This window comes from Oryzias latipes, chromosome 1, assembly GCF_002234675.1.
Source record: "Oryzias latipes chromosome 1, ASM223467v1".
NCBI classification, from domain to species: domain Eukaryota; kingdom Metazoa; phylum Chordata; class Actinopteri; order Beloniformes; family Adrianichthyidae; genus Oryzias; species Oryzias latipes.
The window spans coordinates 10,136,076-10,162,961 of record NC_019859.2 but is presented as its reverse complement, the minus strand read 5'-3'; the positions used below and the strand labels follow the sequence as shown (position 1 = coordinate 10,162,961).

Sequence of the window (26,886 nt, the reverse complement as noted above, 5' to 3'; positions counted from 1 at the left end):
TTTAATGGGTAATGTTTGTCAGAATTTGAACAAACTGATGCCAATCAGATTTTTTCCATCAGAGAGTTCCTCCTGAAGTGTACATCACTGTCTTTTATTAAAAGAAAGCAACTCTCTGAATGGGAAACAAAGCCTGTGTGTAATACGTCTTATTATTATTATCCAGTAGAATTGCTGGGACAACAGTCAAAAATTGCTGTTTTTGTCTTTGATCTGTTTACCCTCCCCTGTTAAACTTTACTGGTTGTGATGCCAATACTCAAAAGCAAGAATACCTTTTTTTCTCTCTCTCTGACATCCATAGTGGACTTATTATGTTACTGATGGCAGAATTCCCAGTGTGGAATTAGGGCTTTAAGCTCCGATAGGGTTCCTGAATCCGAGCTTTGACTGCACTGGTCACACACTGATTTGTGTCTCGCCCCGAGCCAGGCCAGCCCAGGAATTACTCATTAATAGAAGGATGACTCCAGGCTGCTACTGTTCCACCAGCTACTGTAAGAAAGAAGAAAAAAAACTTTACAGTTCCTTTTTGGATTCTGAAAGCATCTCGTCACTTGGTTTTGGAGTCAGATAATCAGATTTAGCTAAGAAAGTTCTTTCTCTTTAACCCTTTCCTCTTGACCTGTTTCTTTTAGACATTTGAAATTCCTCTATATTTTGAAACTATGCCAGCTTTTAGCTCTCACTAAGCCCCCTCTCCCCTCAATTAAAACCTCTCTGTGCCTCTTGTTCTCCATCATTATCCGTACAGTCTGCAGCATGTGCCCCCATGTTGCCTTAGAAAAACAAAAGAGAGCAAATCTGCCAGTCTCTTTAATGTTCACTATCTAACGTGTGCGGCGGGGATATTAAGCAGATTGCTGAGCATCACATTTTCGGCAATGGAGACACAGCCGCAAGCTATTTCAGCACTTCTGAGCCTTTTTATTTTGTCTTCCTCTCCTCTCCTCTCCCCCCACCAGAAAAATCAAATTTTACCATTACTTCTCCCGTCTGATCCTATCGGCCTGCTACGTCTTGGGTAGATTATTATTTGGCATGACGAAGAGGAGTAATGAAATCATGCTGCTGCTGCTCGCAGGAGTTGTTGCTGAGCGTGGGAGAAAGTGGGTGGGGGTTAGTGTGAGTGTGTGTGACAGAGAAGGAGAAAATTGCATGGTAACAAGCCAAGTTAATAAAGGGAAACAATTAGGGCATAATAGATTGATATGGTCCACAGATGCTAATGCTTTCACCTCTCCGCGCACCCCAAAGACACATATAGACATGAACATGCTCATTACAGGGGTGTCATTGCTTCCCTCAGGCTCTCCTGACAGGTGTGGCTCCCACACACAGCCACACACACACACACACACACAAACCAAGCCCTACAGGGCATTTTTCTTTCTATCCAGGGACTGCACAATAGACACTTTGTAAACATCCCGGCCCTTACTGTCACCGGCCCGCCCCCCGCCCCCCTCCTACAAGCACTCAGCCTCGCCGCCTTCCAGCACATCCCTCTCTAAATGGGAGATTATGCAAATGAGCTCACACCATTGCGGGCACCCCTCGTGTAAGCATTGTGCATCCGCTGAAATCTGCAGCCTGCCTACAGGAGCACGCATGAGAGTCCACGCACGGCTGTTTCCACTCACACCGACATGGACGTGGCCTCAAAGGGCAGCAGAGAGGATGTTTCTCTGAAAGGAGATGATGACTTTTGTGCTCAGTCCTTCAAAATTACCCCCCACTCCCCATCAAGTCTGGAAAATGTTTTTCCTCAAGACTAAAATATTATTTAAACGTGAAATTAACTCTAGTGCAAAATTTTACGTGTCTGATTCTTGTTTTTTTATTTATTTAATTTTTACAGTATTTTATTTTTGTGTTCCAAGTCATTATGAACAGCAAATTGAATAAAGTTGCAGAGATTTGACAAAAGTGTCTTTATAATATGGTGTATTAAATCTTCAATCTACCATGCAGAAAATAGACCAAAGTCCAAAAAGAAGTAAGTCAAGTTCTGAGAGAAAAATAATCATCTGGTATTCATATAGTGTTTGTGGAATTTATTTGTTACAACTTAAAAAAACAGTAAAACTTCCAAAATCATACCACTGGTCTGGCATTTCTCTTTATAATTATTAGGTTATTAGTGAAAGCAGTTAAGAATATCTGGTTTTAAATGGGAAAAATCTGAACTGAATTGGGTTATGTCTGTATTTAATTTAGTTTAGTTTGAAGTTTTATGAACTGGCACCTTCTAAAACAACTGAATTGAAGATGAATTTTAACGTTATGAACTAAAATGCAATTATCTCGATTTTTGGTTTTTTCCTTCCACATTGACTATAGCTTCATAGATTATTCACTGACAAAAAGAAAAACATAACAAATCCCCCCCAAAAAACCAAACAAACATAATTAAGGGTTCTCAATAGAATCTCCATATATAACAATAAAATGAAATGTCATTTAAGTCAAACTGCTCTATTGAGCTCGGAATGAAGGTGGAGGACGGGCTCGTAAAAATCTGCTTGTGCTGTCTTGATGAAGTGTGTGCAGGTGGAGGTGTACCTGAGAGGAACCTGTTCAGGCACTCATAAACAGGCGCCGCAGGCTTGTTACATACAGCAGTTAGTGTAGGTCCGGGGTCAGGCTGGGACACAGGTTACCACAGGGTTAAAGCCTCGTGCACATGAGGAAAACAGCAGAAACAGATTTAGGAGAGAGCTGGATGCCAAGAGTGCCATCTGTTTTAGTTCCCCCCATTCCCCCCCCTGAACACCCCTCCAGTTTGGGCTGCTTACTCCATCTTTGTCTCTGTGCACATTCCCCCTTTTCCCATTTCTCACCGATGCCACAAACATATCTTGTCAGCAGCGTTCGCGGTTCACTTTTCTGAGTGATGCTCATGCACTGATAATAAACCAAGATGTTATAGATACGCGGACCTGTGCGGGGGTGGGGGATAAGTCCAAATCTGGCAACCGTCTCAGTGTAATGACACCTCCATCTCTATGGAAAACCATCCCCTTTTGTCTTCACTTGCATGGAAGCTCTTTCTTTACTGTTTTGTTCCCAGAAAAAACCCATGGAACCTTTGCCAACATTTTTAAGAGCTGCGAAAAGCAGGATTTTTTTCTTCTTCTGGTTTTTTAAGTCTTCCACCTCGCAGGTGTTTCTTTTTAAGGCGTGCTAGATAATGCCAAGCTCGTCTTGGCTCGTCTTGAAAGCCTTGGGCCTCATGAGGGATGGAAAAGATAAAAAATACAAAAAATACAAGGCTGGAGAAATCTTATTGATTAGCAGTTGTCGCTTCCCTTTTCTTCATCTCACCAGGGTTCTCCTTTTTCTTCTCACTCACTCCATCTTCACACACTTTTAAAGTGCTGATAGAGAGATGAGAAAACCTTTTTAGGACAGGCCAGAAAATGAGGAACAGCGAAATAAATCGTAAAACCGGATGGAGTGTCACAGAACAAAGCTGCAGCGAACGTTTGAAGGCTGCAAATTCAAGTGTGTTTGAGTAAAAGTTCACATTTGTGTGACTTTCTGAAAAGTCTTCAGAGTTCATGAGTCCTGGATATTGCCCCTTCAGAAAACATGCCTTTTTTTTTTTTACAGATGGATAAATCCAACACTGAGTTTACGATGCACGCCCACATAAACAAAAAAATAATAATCTTTTTCTGACAAGCCCAAGTTTCTCTAATAAACATTTTGAAAGTGACACAAGTGCTGCCAAAACGATGTTAATTAATATTAAGAGAATTACTTTTCTTCAGAGCCACCATGTGGCGCAGAAACTAACAGCAGTCATTTTATTGACATCTGTGTAACTAAAGGCCAATTTATGTTTCTGAAGTGCAGAAGCTAGCATGTCGCCTGAAGCGCACCTTCTAAGAAATGTATTCATGCATGGAGTTAACACAAACCACAACAGCTGTGACTGGTTAACTTGGCAGTATTGTTGTTTTTAAAGCCCCTTTAGACATCTCAGTCGTTTTTAAAAGAGGCTGCAAACGGCGCAGAGCAAATTTCACGATCTGATTCTTCTCAGACGTCTCAACTGCTGTGTAAAAGGTAAATGCAGGAAGTTAAAAAGAGGAAACTGATCACAGGAAGCTACAGTACGAAGCAAAAAAGATCATTTAGGCGGTGCAATTAATATAGACAACTCACAAATTTAAATGCTAATAAATGAATCTTTCTTTAAATGACTACTCTAATGAAAAGGGACTTTTTGGTGTTTTTGACATGTTCTTGCAGATGGAAAATTAGGCTTAAAACTGCATTTCTGAGTATTTTTTTATTCAAATTTTTGCGAATCGAAAACAGACAAAAAATGCTGTTGGAAAAAGTCTGTAGCAGTTGCATGGGTCCAACGGTCGACAGGCCACAAACTCCACATGAGGACGGCTAAATCCATGTGTGTCCTCATTTTCCTCATCCGAGCCGGCATCTGGCTCAAAACTGTACGGCTGGAAAGCTCCAATATTACTCACCATTTTTGTTGCACCGGCAACGTTTGGTTGAGGTTGTAAGGGGCTGTAAGCTAGCGGGAAGCATGTAAACAAAGTGATGATGGGAATTTAAGGAGGCTTACTCCACCCCAACAGTCCCACCCACAACTCAGAAGTGAATTTCTAATAAATTACTGGCGCCCTGCAGAAATCATCTCTTCGAAAACGATACAGGCTTTTTGCGTTAGGCATAATCATTGTTAACAGACCACTGGGAACGCTTTTCCAACAGCTCAAAAGATGATGAGAGTGGGACTTTAAGGGATCTGCCATGATTTCTCATTTTCTGTACCCAAATCCTCATTGAGGGGTCATTGAGGTCTGCTATGAGATGAAAATGAAAAGCAAATGTAACCCCCTGCCAGTCCACCACAGAGCTACAAAGAAACAACGCACCACTCACCACCACTACTGCATGGGTTTCAGAACCAAGACTACCATTAAAATGCTGCAACACTTAAGTTATCGCTTCAAATCATAAAGTTGTATTTCATTAGATATCAAAGCAGTTGGCAACAGCCAGCTTTCCTCCCACTTAACTTTTAGAACTGTCCAACATGGTTTGTATTTGTTTTGAACTCCCACAAACTTAATTTGAATGTCTCTTGGATTGCCAGATGAGAAACTAACCGTCATGGCAAAAGCACAAGTTTTGAGGAAATAGTTGAGGGCAGCTCACACAGAATTTGTTCAGGCTGATTTTTGAAAGTCTTGGCATATTTCTTAAAAAGATCTGCTGCCAGAAATGTCCGCAGAGAAAGACAAGTGAAACTGGGTAGAGGTTAGAGTACAGAATGGTCCGAGAATCATGCAGATCTAGTTTTGTTTTTGCTCACTAGGTAAAACTTAGTCCAATTATATTCTTGATAGATTGAGATGGGGATCACAATAAAGCTACTAAACAACAGACTAAATTGTACAAGTGATTTTTCTTTTGTATAAAAGTGTTGTCCAGCTTGCAACAATACAGTATATGAATAAAAAGAGCGAAAATATATAACCCCTAATAAAATGTCTATAAGATTTTAAAAGAAGCACTGATACAGTTTTAAAGACAATTCAGTGCAGTTAGTAATCTTTGTAACAAAGTAATCTTTTTGTAGAACTGTAGCCAAAAAAAAAATAAATAAAAATAAAACTTATAAAAAAAACTTTATTCTAATATTTCTATGGTTAAATTGAATGTTTTGTTAGAATGCCTTGTTGATGTCAATGAGGCAGCTCTGCAAGTATACAAATGTTCTGGATTGCAAACATTGATTTTTCTTAAAACACTTGGATTGTTTCTTCAACCCAATTCTTGTTTTATTTTTTATGTTGGGATATATTTACATTCTGGAGCAATATTCATTTTGGGGGTTCTAGTGGTTTCCTTTTTACCCAATTCATGTTTTTAAAAAATTTTTTCCGAGTTAAAATAGCTCAGAAAAAAGTTAGGCCCCTTTAACCTAAGAGATGGGTTTAAAAACAGCCTATGGAGTTTTTAGTGTGTAAATATTTTTAATTTGATAGATTTCTTTATGTCAGCTCCCATTATGTTGTTGTACAGACACAAACTTTTTTCACTTCTAGGTATACATTTATGACAACAGAAGATGAAAAACGTCCACAAATTCAGATTTGGTCTTTTGATTGACAAGTGGTTTGTTACTTTTGTCTTTTTGCCCATTTTTGGAAAGGCCGGGGTTTGGGGGATGTCAAAGTGGCAACAACAACAGCAATAAAACCTGGCTTTAAAAAGGCCCAACAGAAAACTGAGCATGTGACTCTATGATCTATTTATTTCAGATCCCATCAGGAAAACTTTGGATTTGTTTGTGACTGCAACACACGAAGCTACCATCACATGTGTGGGTTTGAGGATAAAAGGATGGCTTATGTTTTGAGCTTGAATAATCTTATTACTCAAATAAAGTTTAAAGATTATTAGTGGGGATAAATATCAAATATCCAAATGCAGAATTAAGGTAATTAATTTATAGAATTAAAAATAGAATTTTCTCATGATGAAGGACATAAGTAAAGAAAATTAAGATTAAAATAGCATTTCTGAGTATTCTTCTTTTTAATTTAAATTGGAGTGAATCAGAATAAATGCTTTTTGAAAAAGCTTGTAATTGTTACTCACAAACTACAATAAAAGACCAGTGGGAACACTCTGAAAATAGACAAAAAAAGATCATTGCAGTGGGACTTTAAAAATTAATGATTTGAGTACGTCTTGCAAATACAAGACTGCCTGGTTTGTCCCTTAAATCAGAACTGCTGAGTTTCTAAATTTTTGACAGGCCTTTTTGTCCGCCTTTTAGAATCTTTCAAGTTTTTTTTCTTAATTTAACAATCGACCTAAACTAACAGATCAAACTTCACTTTAAATTTGATATTTTCCAAGCTGTACAAAAAACAAACAAACATTTTATTGCCTTAAAAATAACTTAATGATTACTATGAATTAAACATTTGGTGAAAACATAAACAGGTGGGGTGCCAGAGATCCTCAGACTGGATGCAGAAAAAGACTGGACAAGAAAGCAGGAGCATGACGATGGGGATAAAAAGATGGGGCCGGGAAAGAAGTGCCATCTGTTTTTAAGGGACAGGGAAAATAAAAATGAGAGTAAGAGGCAGAATGTTAGTATGTCCGGGGTGTGGGAGGACTCAGTGTGCTGGGATGGAGCGAGGGGGGGTGGTGCTACAAGGGGCACTGAGAGGTAAAGGAGAAAGGGCAGATGAGAGGGAGGTGGACAGATGGAAGACAGAGAGATGAGAGTGGGAGAAAGAGGAGCAGAGATGGCGTCTGGCAGCCGAGCGAGTGCGCTGGGCTCACACACATCAGGAGGGGACATGACTCGACATGCCGGCTCAGCCCAGCTGGGTCAACGCTCGGCTCTGCCATGTTGTTTTGGCTTGGCACTCCCCCCCCCCCACCCCCACCCCCACACACAGACACATATGCATGGGCACACAATCTTACGACCAAATCCAGTTGCCTCCCCCTATTTGGTTCTCTCATCTCATATCTAGACACACTCACAGGCACACACGCTCACACCCCAAATGCCATGTTTTTGGCGAGCACTGGCCAGGCAGGCGAGGACCTGGGCTAATGGAAACGCCAAAGTCGTTACTCTAACGCTGGGTGACAAGGGCACCTTGGGCTGCAGATGTTCCTGCTGATGACAGATGGAGCCTGGCACTGCTAGGGGACAGTGGGCCAGGCCGGCGCCAGCTCTATGCCACCTGCACCTCTCCTCTGTATACCCCTCCGCATAAACATCCACAAATTCCCCCCTCCTCTTCCTCACTTGGACTATCTCCCCTGAACACTGGCTCACCGCTCCCCTCCTTGTGCCCCCGCCTCCTGTGTGAATGTCTGTCTCCCCCCCCCCCCCCATCTTACCATCACTCTTCCTCTTTCACATTCTCTCACACTGAGATCGTGGTCTTCTTCTTTTGCCCACTGTGAGGACGACTGTTTGCAAATTCTGACGGTAGCGGGGGAAAATACTCGGCAGAAGGAACACAAATTAGCTCTTTGTGAGCATCACTCAAGATGAGGAAGTGTTTAGTTATAAATAGTCCTACAAGCGCAGCGAAAAACAGAGGAAACCGTGTGTGCCATGCATTCTGCTGCTGTCTTGCCCGATGGCGGACTGTGATCTGCAGCCATTTCCAGTTTTTATGAGAGAAGTGAATTCCAGACCAGCTAATGCATGATGGACACTGTGTAATGATACCATTTATCTTCATGGAAGTGGTGACAGACTCCTGGAGGTGATTCTCTAGTCTGGCTCTAACAGATAGTCCACCAGGATAATTTGCTTGATGCTGTCTGAAGCCAGATCTGCAAAGTGTTCTCAGCTGTGAATTTGATGCTGATGGTTTTTACAAGGCAAGGCGTCTGCACTCAATTCGCACTCAATAGCATCACTGATGGTTCTCAAGTGACCAAGAAAAGAATATAGGATGCTTTAAACATATTTCCCATATCTTATTTATTACATGTCCTCTGATTAACCGTCTCAAATGAATTAAGGAGAAGTGCACTCGGGTGAGCACAGGAGGAACATGAGGAGAGTCAGGCCAGCGCTTTGTTTCAAGCTCTTTTTCTCACAGAAAACGATATGGGGTTCTGGAAAAGTGACGGTGTGGCCACGCCAGTAACAAATCCAGGCACATCATATGTGTATCTGGGATTCCAATGGCTGAAAAGAACACCAAGACACCAGTGATTCATATGTTTGCCGTCTCATAAATCTTGATAAATCTAACCAGGCCCAGTAGCCAAAGTTGTGTCTCCAACTTGGCTCACATTAGTCTTTCCCACTGTTGGAATTTGTAGAACGTGCATTCTGACATTGAAATCTAACGGAAGTCCTGTAGCAGCAACAAAGCCATGTTCATGGTCATAATCAAAGTTTCATGGGAGCTTATGAATTGTTGGTGGAAAATTCACTTTGAAGATGAAGCTCTCCTGTGTGACTGCATCTTTTGGGAACCTTTTCCTTCTTCTTTGTACATTCAGCGGCCTCTCCCCCCATCCCCCTCCTCAGTTTCACCAGTCTTGCATCAAGTCCGGCCCCTCCTCCTTCCTAATCTAAGAACCATGTGCGACATGTCATCTCAATTCTCTCCTTGCTGAACAAGAGCCCCTGACGAAACAAAACAGTCATCCCATCCCTCGTTAGGGTCTGGCTTTGGTTCTCTCCTTCTTAAACTCCTCTTTTACCCCCCACCTCATCCAAGTTCATAGCTGTGATGGGGGGTTGAGCTGAGGGTCTCTTAAGTGCTTCTTGAATGGAGTGTTTAGCTGATTTTAGGCTTCATGATTCTTTTAAATGTCTCAGAAGGAACACGGGCAGGACAGATGTGGCGAAATGTCAAGAGTAGGCATGGGAGAGAAAAGAAGTAGTGTTGGTTCGGATAATTGCATCTAGCGGAATGAGGTGGGCATTTTTAAATGGTGGTTGAAGAGGATGGGAAATGGATAACTTGGCAGACGGAGGGAAAGCAGGAGTCCTCTTGCCAGCTCTTAATTACTTTAATTGAAGTCATTAGCTGATTGAGCATGAGAGCCATCACCTGCATGGCACGCAGAACCACACCTGCCACAGTGTCCTCACTGTTATCATCACACCCCAGCATAGAGTTCACAGAGAGCCCGACACTGCAATCACGGAAAACACAATTACACTCACAGGACAAACAAATACAAAGAATCACAGATTTAATTTGCTAATCTAATTTGAACAAAAAAAGTGTTACAACAGAAAACGTTCTCAAGTTTTACTTCAATGCAGAAGACATGAACTGGATATGGATTCAGGCCTTCATCAATACAATACACTTAGAATTAGAGTTCTTCATGCCTTCTTTACCTATAAAACTTCAGGGCAGTACGACGGACAGTCCATTTCTTTTCTGCTGTTGACTTCAACATGTGGTTTTCGATTGTTTTGCTAAAAATGTTATCATAACCCTTAAATACCATTCATATAATGTTTGATACATGCATTTCTGAGATCCCTATCGTATTAAAATGATCAAAACTTTCCTTGTAAACCCATTGAACACAACTTGGTCAATGTTTTACTCCCTGTAGTTCCCTTTCACTCCACTTGAGGCAGTAGAAGGGCTTTCTTGCTCCTACAAAATCATTGCATCCATGAAAACTCAAAAACCCTTTTTTTGCAGGGAAACTTTAGCTAACTTTGAACACTTTATGATAAGAATAACTTATCTATTATTAATTTATTATGAAAAATTATACTGTATTGACAATTTTGTCAATATTTTTTGCAGCATTATTGAAAGCAATAACCAAATGTATTATTACTGGTCTTTATTTATCCTCATCTCATTAGAAAAACGACAGTGCAAAATTGTTTTTGTGGTTTTTACCGGAGGTTTCAAAAAATTTAATTTTCTCTCAAGACTTTGATGTAGTGGGCTTTACGGGGTTAAGCTCCAAAGTATCTCTGGCAAAAATTAAATGAAAGAGTAGATTTCAAGAGATCTAAATAGATTTCAATCAAGGGCTTTTCTGACTTTCTGCATCAAAAGGCACATGAAAAAACTCCAAAAGTATCAGAGGGACTCTTGAGCTAAAGTAGAAGAAAAGTAACACACCTATTAACGGCATAACCACAATTAACAACTATAAGGGTAACCAGAATTAGACCTGGCAAGCATCCCTTCTGTCTGATTAGGGATGGCAGGAAGTTTTAACAGGGGATCCTTTTTTGAATGCGTAACCTGAAAGAATTTCACATTTAGGAAAGATATAAGACAGAAAAAAAAAAGGTCAACCCAGAGCTATTTGATCAAAGATGTGCATTGTTTTAAAATGCAAGTGCTAAAAGGAGAAAATGCAACAAAAATCTGAATCAGGAGATTTAAAAAGTGAAGTATTTTAAATGTATGAATGCTTAAAACCGAAATTGTCACAGAATCACAGAAAGCATTTCAATTATGTTTAAAGGGTTAGAAGAATAACTTCAACTTTCAGAAGTTTTACTGATTGCTAATTAAATAAAAATCAAATAATGCTAAATAAAGCAAAACATTCAAATTAGCTCAGGTATTGCTCTTAAATCTTAAATTAGCAAAAGAGAATTTGAGATACTTTTAAAGCTTAACCTAAAATAGCTCAATCTGCCTAGATTTGAGCTTAATGCAAAACCAACGGAGGAAAGTCCTACATTTTTTTAAAATAGCAGAAAATGGCAATGATTAAAACTGGCTTTACTTGTAAGGTGTCCCCACTGGAAAATTAGTAAAAATGGTTGTGAGGAAAGCCACTGAAAAAACAGTTTTTAAAATAAAAATAAAAAAAGATCAGAAGTCATAATAAAACTAAAACTGTAAATTTTGAAAAACCATAACGAGAAAAAGTACACTAAAAATCAAAACAATGTGTGCAAACTAGATACAAGTTTAAGCAGTTTTTTCTTTGCTGGCAGTAGTTAACTCTCCAAAAGCAGAATGTTTTGGAAGTTGAAGCCTTTAACATTCACAGCCCAGACACACCTCATCTCATCTGATCTCTGAAGCAAGGCAGGATTGGGGTTTGGATGGAAGACTGGCTGGGACCACCATGTTACTGCAACCACGTAGACACACTTTGCAGTATTTTCACATTGTGGTTTAAAAGCCTGGGTAAATGCAGAGGTTTGGGTCAGGAAGGGCATCTGCCATAAAATTGTGAACTGTGGGGTAATTTGCTGTGGGGATCCCTAAAAGGAGTAGCTGCAAGGAAAATAATAAGTTAAAACTCACAATTTTTTAAGCATAAAATACGCTAACAGGTACTTTTTTCTTTAATCCTAAAGGTGCAGTAAAATATTTCTGGACAAAAATGAATATCAGTTAAACTGAAATACATTATGTAGCATTACTGACTTCAGCAGTTTTCTCCATTTTATAATGGGAGTCAAAGTGAATGTTTCAAATCTTTTGCTCAGAAATTCTAAAAAAAGAGTTAGGAAAACCCAGCAATTTTGTGTTATTCCTCAGGATCACTTGTGCAGACGCATCTGTCAACCTTTGATTTGCTTAATTTTAGTTAAAGTATTCAGCACATGTGAGATTAAAGAGCATAGGGAGCTGGTCTGCTGTATAACACATCCCAGATATTTTCCCAGGAGTTGAGGTCGGGCTTCTGAGGTTACCAACACCTGTGGAATTCATACTCCCTAAGACGTTTTTCCATAATTTGATGATGAATCTTGGAATTGCCGTATTGGAATGTGCCCATTCTACTAGAGAAGACAACATTTTTTAAAGCAAGAACCTGCTCTGTTAGTATTCAGGACCAATCAGCTGATGACAGAGAAATATATTTTAATTTACAGCAGAGCTTTTATGTTTACACATTTGCTCCATAAATTTCACTTTGTCGCCCTTTTTATTGTTGTTTTTCTCAGACTGGAACTTTTTTTTTCTTCCAATATTCCATTTTAACACAATATTTTGCTGTCTGCAATGTTGCAGGACCAGACACCAAAACTGCAGCGACAGACTTTGATGTTGATAAGTCTACACCTATCTTTGTTCTCCCCAGTATCCAGCAGACAGCCTGGCAGGTGGGCTGGCAGCCAGGCAGAATAGCAGTAGGCTGGCAGGCGTAGCCCAGGGCAGCATCTCCTGCAGAGCCAGCTCTGACCAGCTGGTCCAGACCAACGCCACACAGTGAGTATGTGTGTACCACCGAGTCAGACGAGAGGTGGATGTTAGCCGCGCAGCAGGCGCCTCTCGCATATCGGCAGCAGCCCTGTCCTCTTTTAGGTGAGAAAACTCTGTCTGGTTTTGTCATTAACAAGTCATAATGATACGTGCATAGATTCAGTCTGGCAAACCCCGCCATTATCCAGATTTGTTTTCGGAGAGCACATGAGGGGCCCCCATTCGCTCTCTAGCTGCTGCCAGATCTGCAGTCCAGTCTGGTCCAAAGTATCACCATGGTTAAGCTCCAATAGAGCCCCGAGTGGCTGATGAAACATTGGAAGGCCTAACCCTTCCAATGCCGCTCAGATGGTTAGTTCGTGATTGTTTGACAACCTAAAATAAGTGTAATCGCCGACAAACGTGCAGAAAATTGGTGGTACAAAGTCTCTTGCATTAATACATCTAGCATGAGCGTTTTAATGTACACTAAAGCTTTGAGCTCTCTCTGATTGAAAATGAGGTTGACCCCGTCCCATCTCCTGAGCATTTCCATTTCTGACAGTTAAAAGGCCTGCTCACACAGTGAAAGAGGAGGCAGCTCATTGTGTGTTTTAAAGCGCTAACTAGGCCACTTAGCACCCCGTGACGCTGATCTGATCCCTGAGGCGATGAACTTGGCAGCGGGCCCTCCTTCTTTTGCTCCTTCTTTCCTCTCGCCATGGGAACCAGGCCATCCTTAAAGCCACAGGAGTGCTCTGCTGAATCCCACACTGAGAAGGGGGCTAACATCTGTCTTGCTAAGTGATGCAGTCTGTTGTGGACCTGGTTTGCTCGCTCAACACTGCTCCTTCGGCAATGTTAAAGGATGAAGATTTAGAACCGTTTCTTCAATGTGCGACCGTACCTGGAGACAGACTCTTACAGGCACGTATTCTCTCTGTGAATGGACTTAAATAAGGAGGCCCTGCGGTTCCAGTCGCTACTAAACCCTTCATCCTGATACACATTTTGAAAAGTTCCTAATTAAAAAGTGGCCCCCGATTTTTCCACAGTTAAGACCTAGACAAATATTTGTCCCATCAATCTCAGAAAATATAGCCATCAAACCAAGATGCTAATCACATGCTAATGGCAGCCAACAGACTCAATGCAAGCCCCCTATAGCGGAGTGAGCGCTTTTTCAGAAAACCCGCGTGAATACAAATAACCATCTAAGCAGTTATTTTGACTGCATGCCAAGGCAACGTAAGGAGCCCCCTCCTTTAAGCTCCTCTGGGAATGTACGTTGGGGTGTGTGGGATGAGTTCACTTTACCAGGCCCAGGTGCCAGGATATAAATGAATAATAGCTTTTATGGGCCCTAATTGGAAAAAAAGCTCCGACGCACATAATCACACATGCTTGCTTGCTCAAGTGCATCTGTGGTGAAGGATGTTCAAATTCCCACAACCACTCTGAAAAGGCATTGAGCATGAGAATAGGTGACTTCTATACATAATTCAGCAGTCCATGCTGGAACAATTATGTTTGCTTACTGCTAAGTACCCACGCTCAATAGCTCGTTTGCTCTGGAGTTTTGGTGCTTTCACATGTAAGTGCTGTGTGCTAAAAGTCAAAAGAACATGGCTTTTTAATAAAATATAGGCTCGGACACTTGAAAGCTTGAACGCGAAGTGGAAAAAATCCCCCAGAAGTGTGCCTTCAAACTAAATTAAACTTTTTTAAATGAACAAGAAAAAGGTTTGAAGGATAAAAACACTTTTAATAACAAGAGTTAAAGTTTAGATTAATCTAAACAAGTTCAAAATCCAGTGTGGACAGCTTCTGTTGTAACAGAAAATTGCATGACTTTAAAACAGGTCATTTGTCAACAGTCATAGGTGGGATAAACCACCAGAGTTCATTCTGAGGTCTGAAAAATGTCCAGACAGTCAAATATCTAAAATTACGTACAAATGAAGGAACATTTGTTAGATACCGGAAAGTCCATTCTGGCAGTAATTTGGTGTTAAACGCAAAAGATCCAATCAGAGGTGTGTGGAAGCTGCAGCCTCGGCAGCCCTCTGCTCCCGGCTTGTCTCACACTTGCACTCCTCCACCACCATCACTCGCTTCTCCCGGACCCCAGCCCCACATCTCAGAGGCACGGTGACAGTGCGGGCTTTGACAGGGGCGCAGCGGGTGCAGGGGGCCCGGTGGTGGAAGGCTCCAGTCCCGGGACCCGGCTCCGCAACCTCCCCCTCAGACGGGACAAAGAGCGAGCTGCACTGGCCGAAACACAGCTTGTTGTGCACTCTGACTGTTTGGCATCCATCTGCTGTCACATGCTGGGAGGAGGACAGACGCGGTCAGGTTTCAGATAAACATGGAAGCAGCTTTACGAGTAAACATCATTCTAATCATCCCTGCAAAGTAAACATTTGTCAACAGGGGGAACATTTGTTGATTGTTTTATCCACGTGAATGAAATCTTGCAGGGATTTTGGCATCCAGAGAAAGACAATCGAATCAAAACAAACACTCACCTGCTCGAAAGACACTGCGGTGCAGGTTTGCTTGGTATCCTTCAGGTTAACAGGCAGTGTCATCTTGTCTCCTTTATCGATAACTTTCTGCCACATGTGGAGTCCCTGCTTCTTCTTCAGCTCCATCTCCGACGTGCTCTGGGGGCTCAGGTTGTGGAGCGGACTCACAGGGGCCCTTGGTGCCGAGGCCAGGCCTGGCCGCCCACGAGACAGGAAGGCAGGGAAAGGGACTCTGGAGCGTGGGGAAACTGCTCTCCTATGGGGTAGTCCTCTTCTGAAGAACATGGACGGACTCATCCTACCTGGGTCCAGCTGCACCACTTTAATTATTCCCTGAACAGGTTCATTTGAGCTGCTGCCAGATGACTCAAACTCCACCCTGGGCTCCTTTTGCAGAGAATTATAAGGAAACAAAAGGGCTGTAGAGGTTAAGCTTAAAAAAAGAAGGACTCTAATGATGATAGTCATGTCTTTGATGAGAAATAATGCAGAAACTAATGAGAAATCCTGAAACTCTTCTGCTGGTTGTGGTCCAAGGCTCCAAACGGCAACCTTGCTGTCAGTGCTTTGACGTTGTCCCGGAGACATCCTTTTTATGCCGCAAGCTGTCAGTTCTCACCCGCGTTTAAATGCAAACAAGGTGTCACATTTCCCACACCGGATCAGACATGACACCAAACTTACAAGTTTAGGTTGTGGATGAGAGTGCGTCTCAGGTAAGTGTCGTAAACACAGTCGTAAAAAAAATACCTGAAAGGTAAATCTAATTTCTTTGTTTCTAAAACTTCCACAAGGCAAATTCAGGAAATTTACTAAACTGTTTTTTTTCTTTAGATTATTAGGAAATTGCTGCAGTTCAGCATCAGAGGTTTAGCGTTTCACATGTTAAATTGGTGTTTTCCTGTTAATTGCCTCTTTAATACAGATCAGCTACTATAAATAGTTTTTTTAAGCCATGTTTAAAAGAGCAGAAGAAACAAACTGAGAGCTCCTGGCAGCCTCACGTTAGCCGAGTTCCTCAGAACAATTCCAGGAAGCCTGCTGTTGAATCAACTGGGCTTCTCTGTTGGCAGGTGTTCCTGTTACCTTTTATTGTAAAGCAATGATGAGTTTATGTTTCCTATGTAAACAAGCTGCGTCCTGTTCATTTATTCCCACAAGCAGCTTCCAAGTCCCGGCCACCATGCCGTTAGACTTCACTGTGCCCCATCACCCGCGACATGATCACACACGGGCTTCACAATGCTGCAAGGGGACTAGTGTTTGACTCTCGTGTAACCCAAAAAGTGTTCAAAGCACTTTTTTTTTTCTTGTTTACACTCCTCTGTTTCCCAGACTTACTGCTTTGTTAAAGTTAGCTGTAGAAAGATGCAAGATTTACTTGAATCTGAGGAAAATTATTTTCACTGAAGATATATTTTTGGTGATTGTTTCAAAGAAAAGCATGAAAACAACATTATTTAAACCAGCCAATGTTAATGTGTCAAAGCCCTTGGATATGGTCAAATTTAAAACTTCATTTATTAAAAATGTAAAATTAGATTTTAAACTGTTAAACTATAAATTAAAATGGGGGACTTGAGGCTGACTTGAGGTAAAAACAAGAATTTATCTTAAATTGTGAAGTGAATATTTTGGAGAAAAGCCTCAGAATTATGCAAATATTGTTACAGTTCAATTACATTTAATAGGAATTACCATATAAGTGTGTGTGCAAACCATCAACTATGAGCTGTTAGTGGATACATCTATTTAGTGAACTGTATTTCTTTTGCAGCACAGATTTAAAAATGAAAGCTTAATGAAAGTTCATGCATAGACAACTGTAAATGAGTTAGTTTTACTTAAAAAAAAATTGTAAACAATTTTTTACATTTTTTTATTTGTTTAGTATTTTAAATTAATTGTATTTGTTTAAAATCTGTAAATCTACTGAGCCCACACTTAAACAACATGAAGCATTGATTATTAATGTGAAGAGCCCTTTTTCTCTGGAAGCAAGGCTTTTTTGTCTCCACAAGGGGGCACTTTTTACAAACGATTGAACACTAACACATTGTGATAGTCATACACACGTTCATTTCTTTATTTCATTTAATTTATTAAGATCACACAGACTGGTTGAGCTTTCTGTATAACCTTATTATTAAACAGCCCAGCTGACATGTAGAAATTACATCAAATAAATATCTAAAATGAGAAAAACTGATCAGTAACAGAAATTTTCTAGAGATTACAATTAGAAAAATGTACTCTTAGAATTAGGTGTATTTGTGTTTTTTTTATACAAGTGTATCTTCTAATGAAACCCTTAAATTATTAACTGTTTTGAGAATTTTAAAAACATAAATGTTGGCAACATTTTAAAGAACAGGAAATGGTTATACTGGATTTAGGTCACTTTGATAATGCAATCAAGAAGTCCCGACTTACTTAATAGTACATCAGATCAAAATAAATAAAATAAAAATAACACCAGTCATGCTCCTAACCTCGACTTTGAACTTGGAAGTGGAAACAAGAAAATGCTTCTATTTTTTTCCAAGCAGTAAACGTCATGAAAACAATTTCTGGATGCAGCTATCCTCGTGCCTTTTATTGTCCTTGTAAAATGTCAAATATGGTGAAACAAATTTTACAAGTTTGCAATTCCTGACATGAAAAAGTAAGTTCTGAAAGCCAACCTGGTTTTTTTAGAGCATTATCCTTTAAGTTTACATTTGTGGTGTTAGTATTTCCGGCAGGGTTAAAATGACATTTAGTAGCATGAGACCTTTCTGTTTTTCTTTCAGCTTCAGTGACTCTTTTTATAATATAAAATGGGTTACTTGGAGACCCTCGAGAACAAATTATGTCGTTAAGAAACTAACACTTGACGTGGAATTTTTAGGGAAACCGTGATGTCAGATTTAATGAAAATTGACACAGGCAAGAGATTTTTCTATTGCACAATTCATACACAAGGTTAATATAAGTGGTTTAGAAAACAAAGGGACAAAATAAAAGCAAAAAGACGAAAAACCAACATTAGGAAAGTAACATAACAAAAACAGAAGGATTTGTCTTCAAGAACAAAAAACCCACGGTGAGGCCTCATTCCAGCACCGTGGGTCTCGTCTGTGGAACGGCCTGCCTGAGGAGGTCAGGGCCTCCATTTTTTGGCCTTTTAACCAAAAAATGAAAAACTCATCTTATTTGCTTAGCTTTTAAGTAACTTTTTTGAACATCTCCTCGTGTTGCAGTTTGATTTTATGCACTATTGGGATTTTTTTTTTTGACAATGTACATGTGTGTTCAGGGGCTTTAATATGAACACTTTTATTTAGAATATTATTATTATTTTATTTATGTAACTCAATTTGAGGTGTTCTGTAGAAAAAGTGCTCTACACATAAAGCCGAATTTGAATTTAAAAGCAAACCTATGGGTCCCTTTTTTTTACTATAATCTACTCTCCTAGGTAAAAAGATCATAAATATACGCTGAATGAAATGCATTATTTTTTCCACGTCATAAAATGACGCAATTGCGTCACACTACGGAAGATTTGCTATCTAGCTGGTGAACTATTAACAGATGACTTCAACTTTATTTTTTAGAGACAACCCCGCTGTGTATATATGTCAAAGAGCATTGTGGAGAAAAAGGTGTATAGTGGAGAAATAGAAACAGTGAAACCCAAGTAAAAACACACAAGAATACATTTATCATTCAATTATTGAGGTGTTTTTAGACATTGGTCACAGAGTGAAGAGTTTCTTTGAATGTAAAACACCTGCACAAAAGCAAAAACACAAAACAGGGAAAAGAGAGCAGTATTTATGGAAACGAGAACTCATTTTTTTAGGTTGTCTAAGTAACCAATAGACATTGGCAGGACCAGCAAAAAGCAGCTGTGTGTGTCACCTAAAGCTATGGCATTGGAATAATAAAATCTTCACGTAGTGAATTAATAAATCACTTTCCGTCTACCACTTTAGAAAAATGTTTTCCAAAGGTATGCAGCTCTGGAAAAATGAATGATAATGAAAGTGGCAGACCTTCGGTGACCTAAATGGATGCACACCGTGACTTCACTGGAGAAAACACAAGTCAAGTCAGTCACATGCTTTAATTCAGAGCAGTCTCTGTTTTATCACAGCCATAAGATGTAGTCTTATCAGTTGATGATGGAACAAGTCAAGCAATGAAATACTGGCAGCATAGCAATGACAGCTCTCTAACATAACCCCCACACCCTCACTGCACAGCATAGTCAGAACTGGCTAATGTTACATGAAGTGTACCAAATTAACCTTGTGTGGCATAATTTGAACTAAGACCATATGGCAGGACCGTACTGACGAAAAGTACATGTTCATTTGCATCCAGCTGACTTCCACTGAGAGTATTTAGTGCACAGGTCCAACCTCATTACCTGAACTAACTGCACTAATTGGCTGCCACATGTGCAGCAATCCCAGCTGAGAGAGCACGGAGAGCCTGAATTAACAGAAATGTACGTAAAAACACAAACGCTTGGCATTCCAAATTTAGTGTTTAATTATTTCTGAACATTTGGGTGCCAAGAACATCTCAGTTTTTCAATGTATTTTGCACATGAAAAAGCGAGAAAAAAAAACATTTTTTAGTAAATGTAAAGATAAAGTAATATACAAGAGATCTTAATAATGAAAACCAAACAGCAGCAAAGTGACAGATTAGACAGATTTTGACAGATTTTAGGTATTCCATTTATTTTATTAAATGCTCAGAAGTTTTGCAAAATAGAAAAAAATAAGAAAGATCACATCTTAAGAACCCGCTGAATCCCTGCTGGGAGCATGGGGCTGCTGAGACAACCCAGCTACTATTGGGCATAGGCGGAATACACCCTGACAGGTCTCCAGTCTGTTGCAGGGCCACACACTCACTCAGGGGCAAACTAGGGGGTAATTTAGAGACACCCATTAATCTATGGAGCATGTCTTTGGACTGTAGGAAAACCCACACATGCATGGGGAGAAAAGGCAAACTCTACACATAAAGGCACATCCCAGCCTTTATCCCAACCAGGGCCTTCTCACTGTGAGAAGAGGTCTTTTTATTATGGTTCTTCTGTTTTTAGCCAAAAAAAAAAAAATACTGTCATTATCTAGGACATAGTTTCTGCTGGGCAGCAGTAGTTCATTTGGAAATTCACTTCTGAATTGTGGGCGGGACTGTTGGTACTGAGTAAGCCTGCACTCATTTCCCATCTCTCCTCCGTTTACATTCTCTGCTTACATTCTCTTCCACTAGCTTACAGCCCTTCACAACACCAAGATAACACTGGAAATGCAACAAAAATGGCGAGTAATATTAGAGCTATCCAGCTGCAGTTTTAAACCAGATGCTTGGTCAGACGAGGAAAACAAAGACGTGCATGGATTTATGTTTTACAAGCGGATTCCTCGGAATGGGGTGGAGAAGGGAGCTGTTGGCCTGCCGATTGTAGTTTGTACCACTACAATGTTTTTTAAACTGCATATTTTCATCTGCTCCTGATTTGCCTCCGAGTTAAATAAAGAAATACTCGAAAACACTGTTTAAATTTTAATTTTCTTTAACCCTTGTGCTATCTTAGATGACCCCACCCTTCCATTGACGTGTTCTCCCTACCATGACAAAGGTGGATGAAGGTGGAAAGATTTCATGTAATCCATGGACATCAGTGAGGATCACAAATCATTGAAGAAAAAAAGTTCAGAGCACTGTCTAGTGGGTCTAGATGACCCAACTTCCAATGTTAAAGTGCCTAGGATAGCACAAGGGTTAAATATGTCCTCCATCACAAGAAAAATGCAACAAGAACGTGTTAAAAACAGCAAAGACACCATTTTTGTTGGATTGGGTCTTTAAAGTCTTTTGTGATGTCCTTCTCTTTTAAATACACTATAACCTCTTAGCTTTCTGATGAACAAATAACCCGCTGTTTACTTTGACAGGAAGGCATACAGACCCACCCATCATGACAACTTAAATTGAGCAATAAAAATTGCTCCGAGTAGTTGAATGATGGACAAAACCACTCAAGAAAATGTCCTGCTGCACTACATTTTTCTGAATCAACACCATCAGAAACTAAGTTCAGATGCTGGGTCACATCCTCACAATTTTTGCTGAGTTATTCGAGTTACTGTAGATGAGTGGGTACATGACATTCCAGCCTAATAAGACTTCTGCGACTTAGTAGCATATTTAAGGCTTTTTTGTGAATGATTCTCTTTTGTGTGTCAAATGAATGAGCCCTAACATGATGATAAAACTAGCCTACATACCAAACGACTCCAAGTTTGTGTAGACAAATGTTTTCTTGTACAGTTAGACGATAGAGTCAAACAGAAGATCGTTCCAAGAAAGGCTAATCCATGTTTACAACTTCCTGCTTTAAACCATAAATCAGACTAACACATCTTTAGTCTGACATCAGAAGAAACTAATCCTCAAAAGCGGCAGCCGCAACTTTTGATGGAAACCCTGTAAAAGTTATTGCAATAAGAGTCGTTTTCACATGCGTGGGATTTGTTTGCCAAAAGAAATCATTCACAGTCTGTAATACTTTTTCTTCCTGAAGCAGTTTTTCAGAAGCATGCTGACTCTTGGAGAACGCCGATTGAGGAAATAACTAATGAACTTTTAGTTTTTATGAGCCACAATGTCAACAAGTTAATGCAATTCTGGAGAAATATGATAAACACTTAGTGACATTTCTGGAAGAAAATGATACAATTTGGAGTAAACTCATTGATATGTGAGTTATACTGGTATCTCAAAAGATTCTAATTTAAAATAAAAGCAAACAGTTCTTTTTCTTCTTAATCCTTTTATAAATGAGTGGAACTTTGTTTTTCAGGTTTTTAATCTTAACTTTTGTAAGAGCATTTTTATAAACAATGTGCATAAAAGACACAAGCATGGCAGATTTGACAGAATAACCCCAGATTCTGTTATTCTTTGCCCCAACATAATCAACAAATACAAAAATAAATTTACAATAATAATAAGATTTATGCTAAACAACTGACACAAAGTCACTATTGTGCATCACACTGTGCGTCATGACATATTTCTATCAAATGCATCAGCACACATGACATCAGGTGACCAAAATCCTTTGACAAGTATAAATAAACCCCTAAATAAATGTGAACAAACAAACATTTTTAGTTGAATGGTGAACAAAATCATCTCTCACAGTTTAGGTCTGAATGCATATGGAGCATCAAATGAGCAAATGTTTATCTTTCTGTGGAAGTTTTACAAATTGCAAATGTGCATAAAGGTTTTCCTTTTTTATTACAGCAATTAAGTGCTTTGACGTTTTTCCACATAATGGATTTAATCCCTCTTTCCGGCTTTCTTGTACAGAATCATAGAGACCACCATGGCAGCAATCTGAAAAAAGAAAAAATTAACAAATTATAAAAAAAAAAAAAAAAAATGTTGAATATAATCTGTATTTGGAAAGGACATGTTAAAAAAAAGAAAGAAAATAATCTGCAAAATTACACAAATTGTGAATATTAGAAAATAAATTTATTTTAGGACTAAACAAACGAAACAAACTGTTTTAAAATCCATCAGATTTAATTTATTACAGGGAATAAAACAGCTTTGTTATGAAAGTTATTTTTTTATTTGGGTACCAAGTTAGCATAGTGGAATAATCTGCACATCTATGCAGGAAGAAGTAAATGGAAAACAAACTATGGCAAAAGTTCTTCTTATAAAAGGACAAGGGACTTCAAAAATTGTGTTATTTTATGCTTGTCTCTCAGTCTAATCCCAGTTATAAGTGTCAAACCAAAACTTTTTGTTAATGTTATCTGTGAAACAAACTCTTAAGGCCGTGTCAAACAGCTATGTACATTTTGCATGTATGAAAATTGGTCATACGTGAATATAAGTGCAAAAAGTGAGACAGGTTGAACGCTTTACATGAACTTTTTACAGATGTATCACGAATGAACCACGTTAAAACCACGGAAGAAGTACGAATAAACCGTGCAAATCTACACAAAAGCCAAATCTGGTCCATAATTCGTGCGTCAATTACGGTAAATTGAATGTGATATGTGCGCCGTATACGTGATATAAAAGTTATACATCTATAGTACATGCGTGAAAAGTCCATTGGACATAAGTGGAAAGCCAAAAATTTGCATCTGCATCTTGGAAAAATCCTGCACAATTGCATAAGATTTACATGATAATTGCATATAAACTACGTAAAATGTGCATGAACTGCGTAATTTTCAACCGATCAAAAAATTAGAGCAGCTGAAAAACTGCTTCATGCAAAGACTTGTCGGCTGAAACCCTCGACGGACATCTGCCCTCATCAGCGAATGACGAACGCAAGAAATACTTGTGAATGACGTGCATCACGCATGTATCACGGAACACCGAATTTCATGCGTGGAAAAATGTAAAAAATGTACGACACAGCCTTTATTTGTAGATCCATAAATCGTCTCAATCTCTTTTAGAAGCTGAACTTTTCTAAAAAATGACCTTCATATTTAACCAAAGTTTGACAGATAGGTCAAACAGGTCAAGAGATTTAATATTTTCTTTAAACAAATGAGTATGAAAAACAAGAACGTGAGCTAAGCGTGTTTAAAAATAGAGAATACTTTGAAAAATAGCATTATATTGCAAATATACTGCTTTTTACCTCAAGTGCAGCGATTCCCAGAGCCACTCCTGCAACAATCAGAGCGTTCTCCTCCAGGAACTCTTTCAGCTTCTCAAAGCAGCCAGGAATGTCCTGCAGCAGCAAAATCGTTGTTCGTGATGACCAGAAGACTACAGGACAGAAAAATGATCTCTAAACGAAAAAGTTAGTTCCTCACCGACGTCTCCACTTCGTTTAAACTACAGAAGCTATCAGAGGACCTGCCACAGCATGGAGACGGATACTCTCCGCTGACAACATTAAAAGGGGAGCCAGTAAAATCCGTGTAGTTCCTGTAGCCGCAGCACTTGAACTGAAAAGAAAACGGTAACATGTTCATTCCTGACCCTTCTTTTTATCCTGCGCTACAAAAATAAAGGACCTGTTGACCTTAAGGCTACAACTGCAAGGAATCCATAGTTTTTTTTAAACAAATAGGTTTATTTTAAGTGTAAAAACTACTATACCTGTTCCATGGTGGAGCCCCAGACTGAAGTCAGACTTTCATCTCTCCCAAATTCTGTCTGAAGTTTTGAGCGCACCTCATTCTCCACATTATCCAGGATTTTATCAGCCTAGCATGGAGGTAACGCAATTATTATTCAGACTTTCAAAGTCTTTGAAGCTTGTAGTTTTTCCAAATCCTAAACTTGATCTTAATCAAAGTCACTGAAAAAGACTTTTCTGGAAAACTTACCAATCCGTCAAAAGCAAACAGCACAATGGCACCTGCAACCTCCACAATGAAGATGACCAGCACAATACAGAAGAACTGAAGGAGGAGAAGATCCCTCATTAGAGAATGGCTGCAGCATTACCACTTCATAGAAGTTCCTGACATAACAGGGACTGAATCACGACAGAACCTGAGTCCGTCCTCTGATCCAAACCCAGAAAACTCACCGTCAGCAGCATGCATCTGCTTTCCTTTACGGCTCCACAGCAGCCCAGGAAGCCGATGATCACGAGAGCAGCTCCCACCCCGATGAGCACATAGGCGACATGGACCAGTTGGTCCAGCCCGTCCCCATTTTCAATGCCTTCCAGTAATCCTAGGAGAGAACCGCTGTCCACCTTCAACCAAATCCCCATACCCAGACAGCCAGCACCTGCTAGCTGCAGAGAACCAGAAGAAGAGCAAGCATTTAAAACCACTACAAACTAAAATCCTCTATATTATAGATCCACAGTCTGTGCTGAAGTTATCAGCTAGTAAAAGACTGTTAAAATAACAATGAAGAGATCTGCCACAAGAGATTCAGGGACTACTATGGTAAAATCCAGAAACGTTTCATGATATCTGTAATGATTAATAGTATTCAGAGTACTTTTATAAAGTTTAGATTCATAATTTATGAATAAAAATTGAATAAATAGAACCATTTCTTCTTATCTATTCTTTTACTTTGAAAATATTTCTACTCTATTAAAGCAGAAAATGACTTTATAGATTTATTTAAATGTAGGTAATGATCCACAATCAACAATGGTTCCTGTAACAAACTGCTGATTTCCTCATTTCAGACTTTCGGTGCTCCAGAAAACATCACAGCTGAATTTTTGCATAAAATAAATGTTTCATTTAGAAGGACATGAATGCTGCTTAGCCTCCGAGTGCATCTCATCTGAGGTGAGGAAATACAGGAGGGCAAAGAAAAAACAGTGGAGTTTTTGTTTTTTTTCCAAACTTACAAAGATGCCGCCGTTGAAGATGAACATCATAACTTTGAGAAAGCCGGAGCAACACATCTTGGCTGATTTCTGTTCTTCACTACACTGTAAAAGCAGGAAAAAAAGGTTTTTAATGTAGACAAGACACTAAAAAGGGACTGATTCTTCCTGGTATTTGGTGATCTTTTTAACCAGTCAGACAGAAATTGACTGAAAGTGCAAGCAAGCACCAGTGTGGTTCAAACTGCATTTGTTTTGGTTATTCATTAACCAAACTGACCAACAAGAAGGCAGACAGGAATAGAATCTTAGATAAATACCAAAACTCATATTCAAAAATGAAACTAGAGTTTCTGCTGAAACTCTAAAATAACTCAAAATATTGATATCTAAAATAGCTTTTCCTGGATGCTAGATCTCTCCGTTTATATAGGGGTTTGCAATAGGAAATAAATCTATTTGGTTATCTCTGAATAAAGTATTCCCCTGTAAACACACAGTTTTATGAAGAGGTGTGGCTTTCTTTGTCTAAGGATTAAAGCATCTTTCAAAAGCGAGGCGTGTATAATTTGATTCTGGTAAATCATATGACCCTCTGAAGCTTCCTCGGTGTACAGGAAAACCCCATCACACAAACCTTTGACCCCAGCCTTGCACAACACAGTTTCTGCTTGTTCCCGGAACACGTTATACATTTATTGGCATGTTTTTACCTCCCTTATCAAACCTGCTCTTGCTCATCTGTGTCAACTTGTTTCCAAAAGACAATAAAACGTGTTCTTCAATGTGATGTTAGATGATTTTGGATGAGGACTCAAATAAATTAGGCTAAAATTTTCCTTAAATCAGCCTAATTTGTTAAAACACCTCAGCATAATTTAACGAAAATTTCACTAAAAACTCAATTGGTAAAAATGATCACGTTTACTTAAATGTCAGATAATTTTCCAACCAAAACCAATAGAATGTGAGTGTAAGACGCAAAAATGACAGGAAGGGACTCAAATATACCCGACTGTACTTAAAGATGGTGAAACTCTACCAGTTTACATTGTTAAGTGTAAAGAAAACTATGTTCAGATGACATTTTGTTGGACATTTAAGATAAAGATTGAAAGAGGATGACATACATACCTGTTACTGCAGTACTGTCCACTGATGTCTGCTATTTCAGAGGAGTGTTTGCTCAACAGCTTGATGATTGCCCCTTTTATCTTCCCCATGGGTTTCACAATCATCCAGGAGTTTACCTCCACACGTCACAAAGCTTGACCATAAAGACTCCTATTACTGATAGCAGGAAAAGAAATGT

General features: G+C 39.4%; 2 protein-coding genes and 1 long non-coding RNA gene across 3 annotated transcripts in view; 1 reads left to right on the top strand and 2 right to left on the bottom strand.

Annotated features, from left to right (window-relative positions):
• The window catches only part of LOC105353949, a 53,929-nt gene that overhangs the window by 15,843 nt on the left and 11,200 nt on the right, over positions 1–26,886 (top strand). Inside the window, exon 2 of the long non-coding RNA XR_002289940.2 lies at positions 12,577–12,704. This is a non-coding gene — a long non-coding RNA (uncharacterized LOC105353949). The remainder of the gene's footprint in view (positions 1–12,576; positions 12,705–26,886) is intronic.
• LOC101159320 lies at positions 14,422–20,764 on the bottom strand. Its single transcript, XM_004065799.4, has 2 exons — positions 15,206–20,764; positions 14,422–15,007 (listed from the first exon to the last, which is right to left on the bottom strand). Exons 1-2 carry the CDS (start codon positions 15,791–15,793, stop codon positions 14,708–14,710), a joined length of 888 nt encoding a protein of 295 aa, XP_004065847.2. The 5' UTR covers positions 15,794–20,764; the 3' UTR covers positions 14,422–14,707.
• On the bottom strand, positions 22,068–26,839 carry LOC101174246 (tetraspanin-1). The gene is made up of 8 exons (XM_004065690.4): positions 26,709–26,839; positions 25,596–25,679; positions 24,807–25,019; positions 24,601–24,675; positions 24,371–24,478; positions 24,082–24,216; positions 23,904–23,996; positions 22,068–22,621 (listed from the first exon to the last, which is right to left on the bottom strand). Exons 2-8 carry the CDS (start codon positions 25,650–25,652, stop codon positions 22,565–22,567), a joined length of 738 nt encoding a protein of 245 aa, XP_004065738.1. The 5' UTR covers positions 25,653–25,679; positions 26,709–26,839; the 3' UTR covers positions 22,068–22,564.

Excerpts from the sequence above, each read along its gene's own strand:
- LOC101159320 (XM_004065799.4), bottom strand. The coding sequence starts at position 15,793 with ATGTCTCCGGGACAACGTCAAAGCACTGACAGCAAGGTTGCCGTTTGG. Across the intron at positions 15,008-15,205 it reads CCGCAGTGTCTTTCGAGCAG|CATGTGACAGCAGATGGATG; the intron begins GTGAGTGTTTGT and ends TCCTCCTCCCAG.
- LOC101174246 (XM_004065690.4), bottom strand. The coding sequence starts at position 25,652 with ATGTGTTGCTCCGGCTTTCTCAAAGTTATGATGTTCATCTTCAACGGC. Across the intron at positions 24,217-24,370 it reads GGGGCTCCACCATGGAACAG|TTCAAGTGCTGCGGCTACAG; the intron begins GTATAGTAGTTT and ends TTTTCTTTTCAG. Across the intron at positions 22,622-23,903 it reads TGGGAATCGCTGCACTTGAG|ATTGCTGCCATGGTGGTCTC; the intron begins GTAAAAAGCAGT and ends TTCTTTTTTCAG.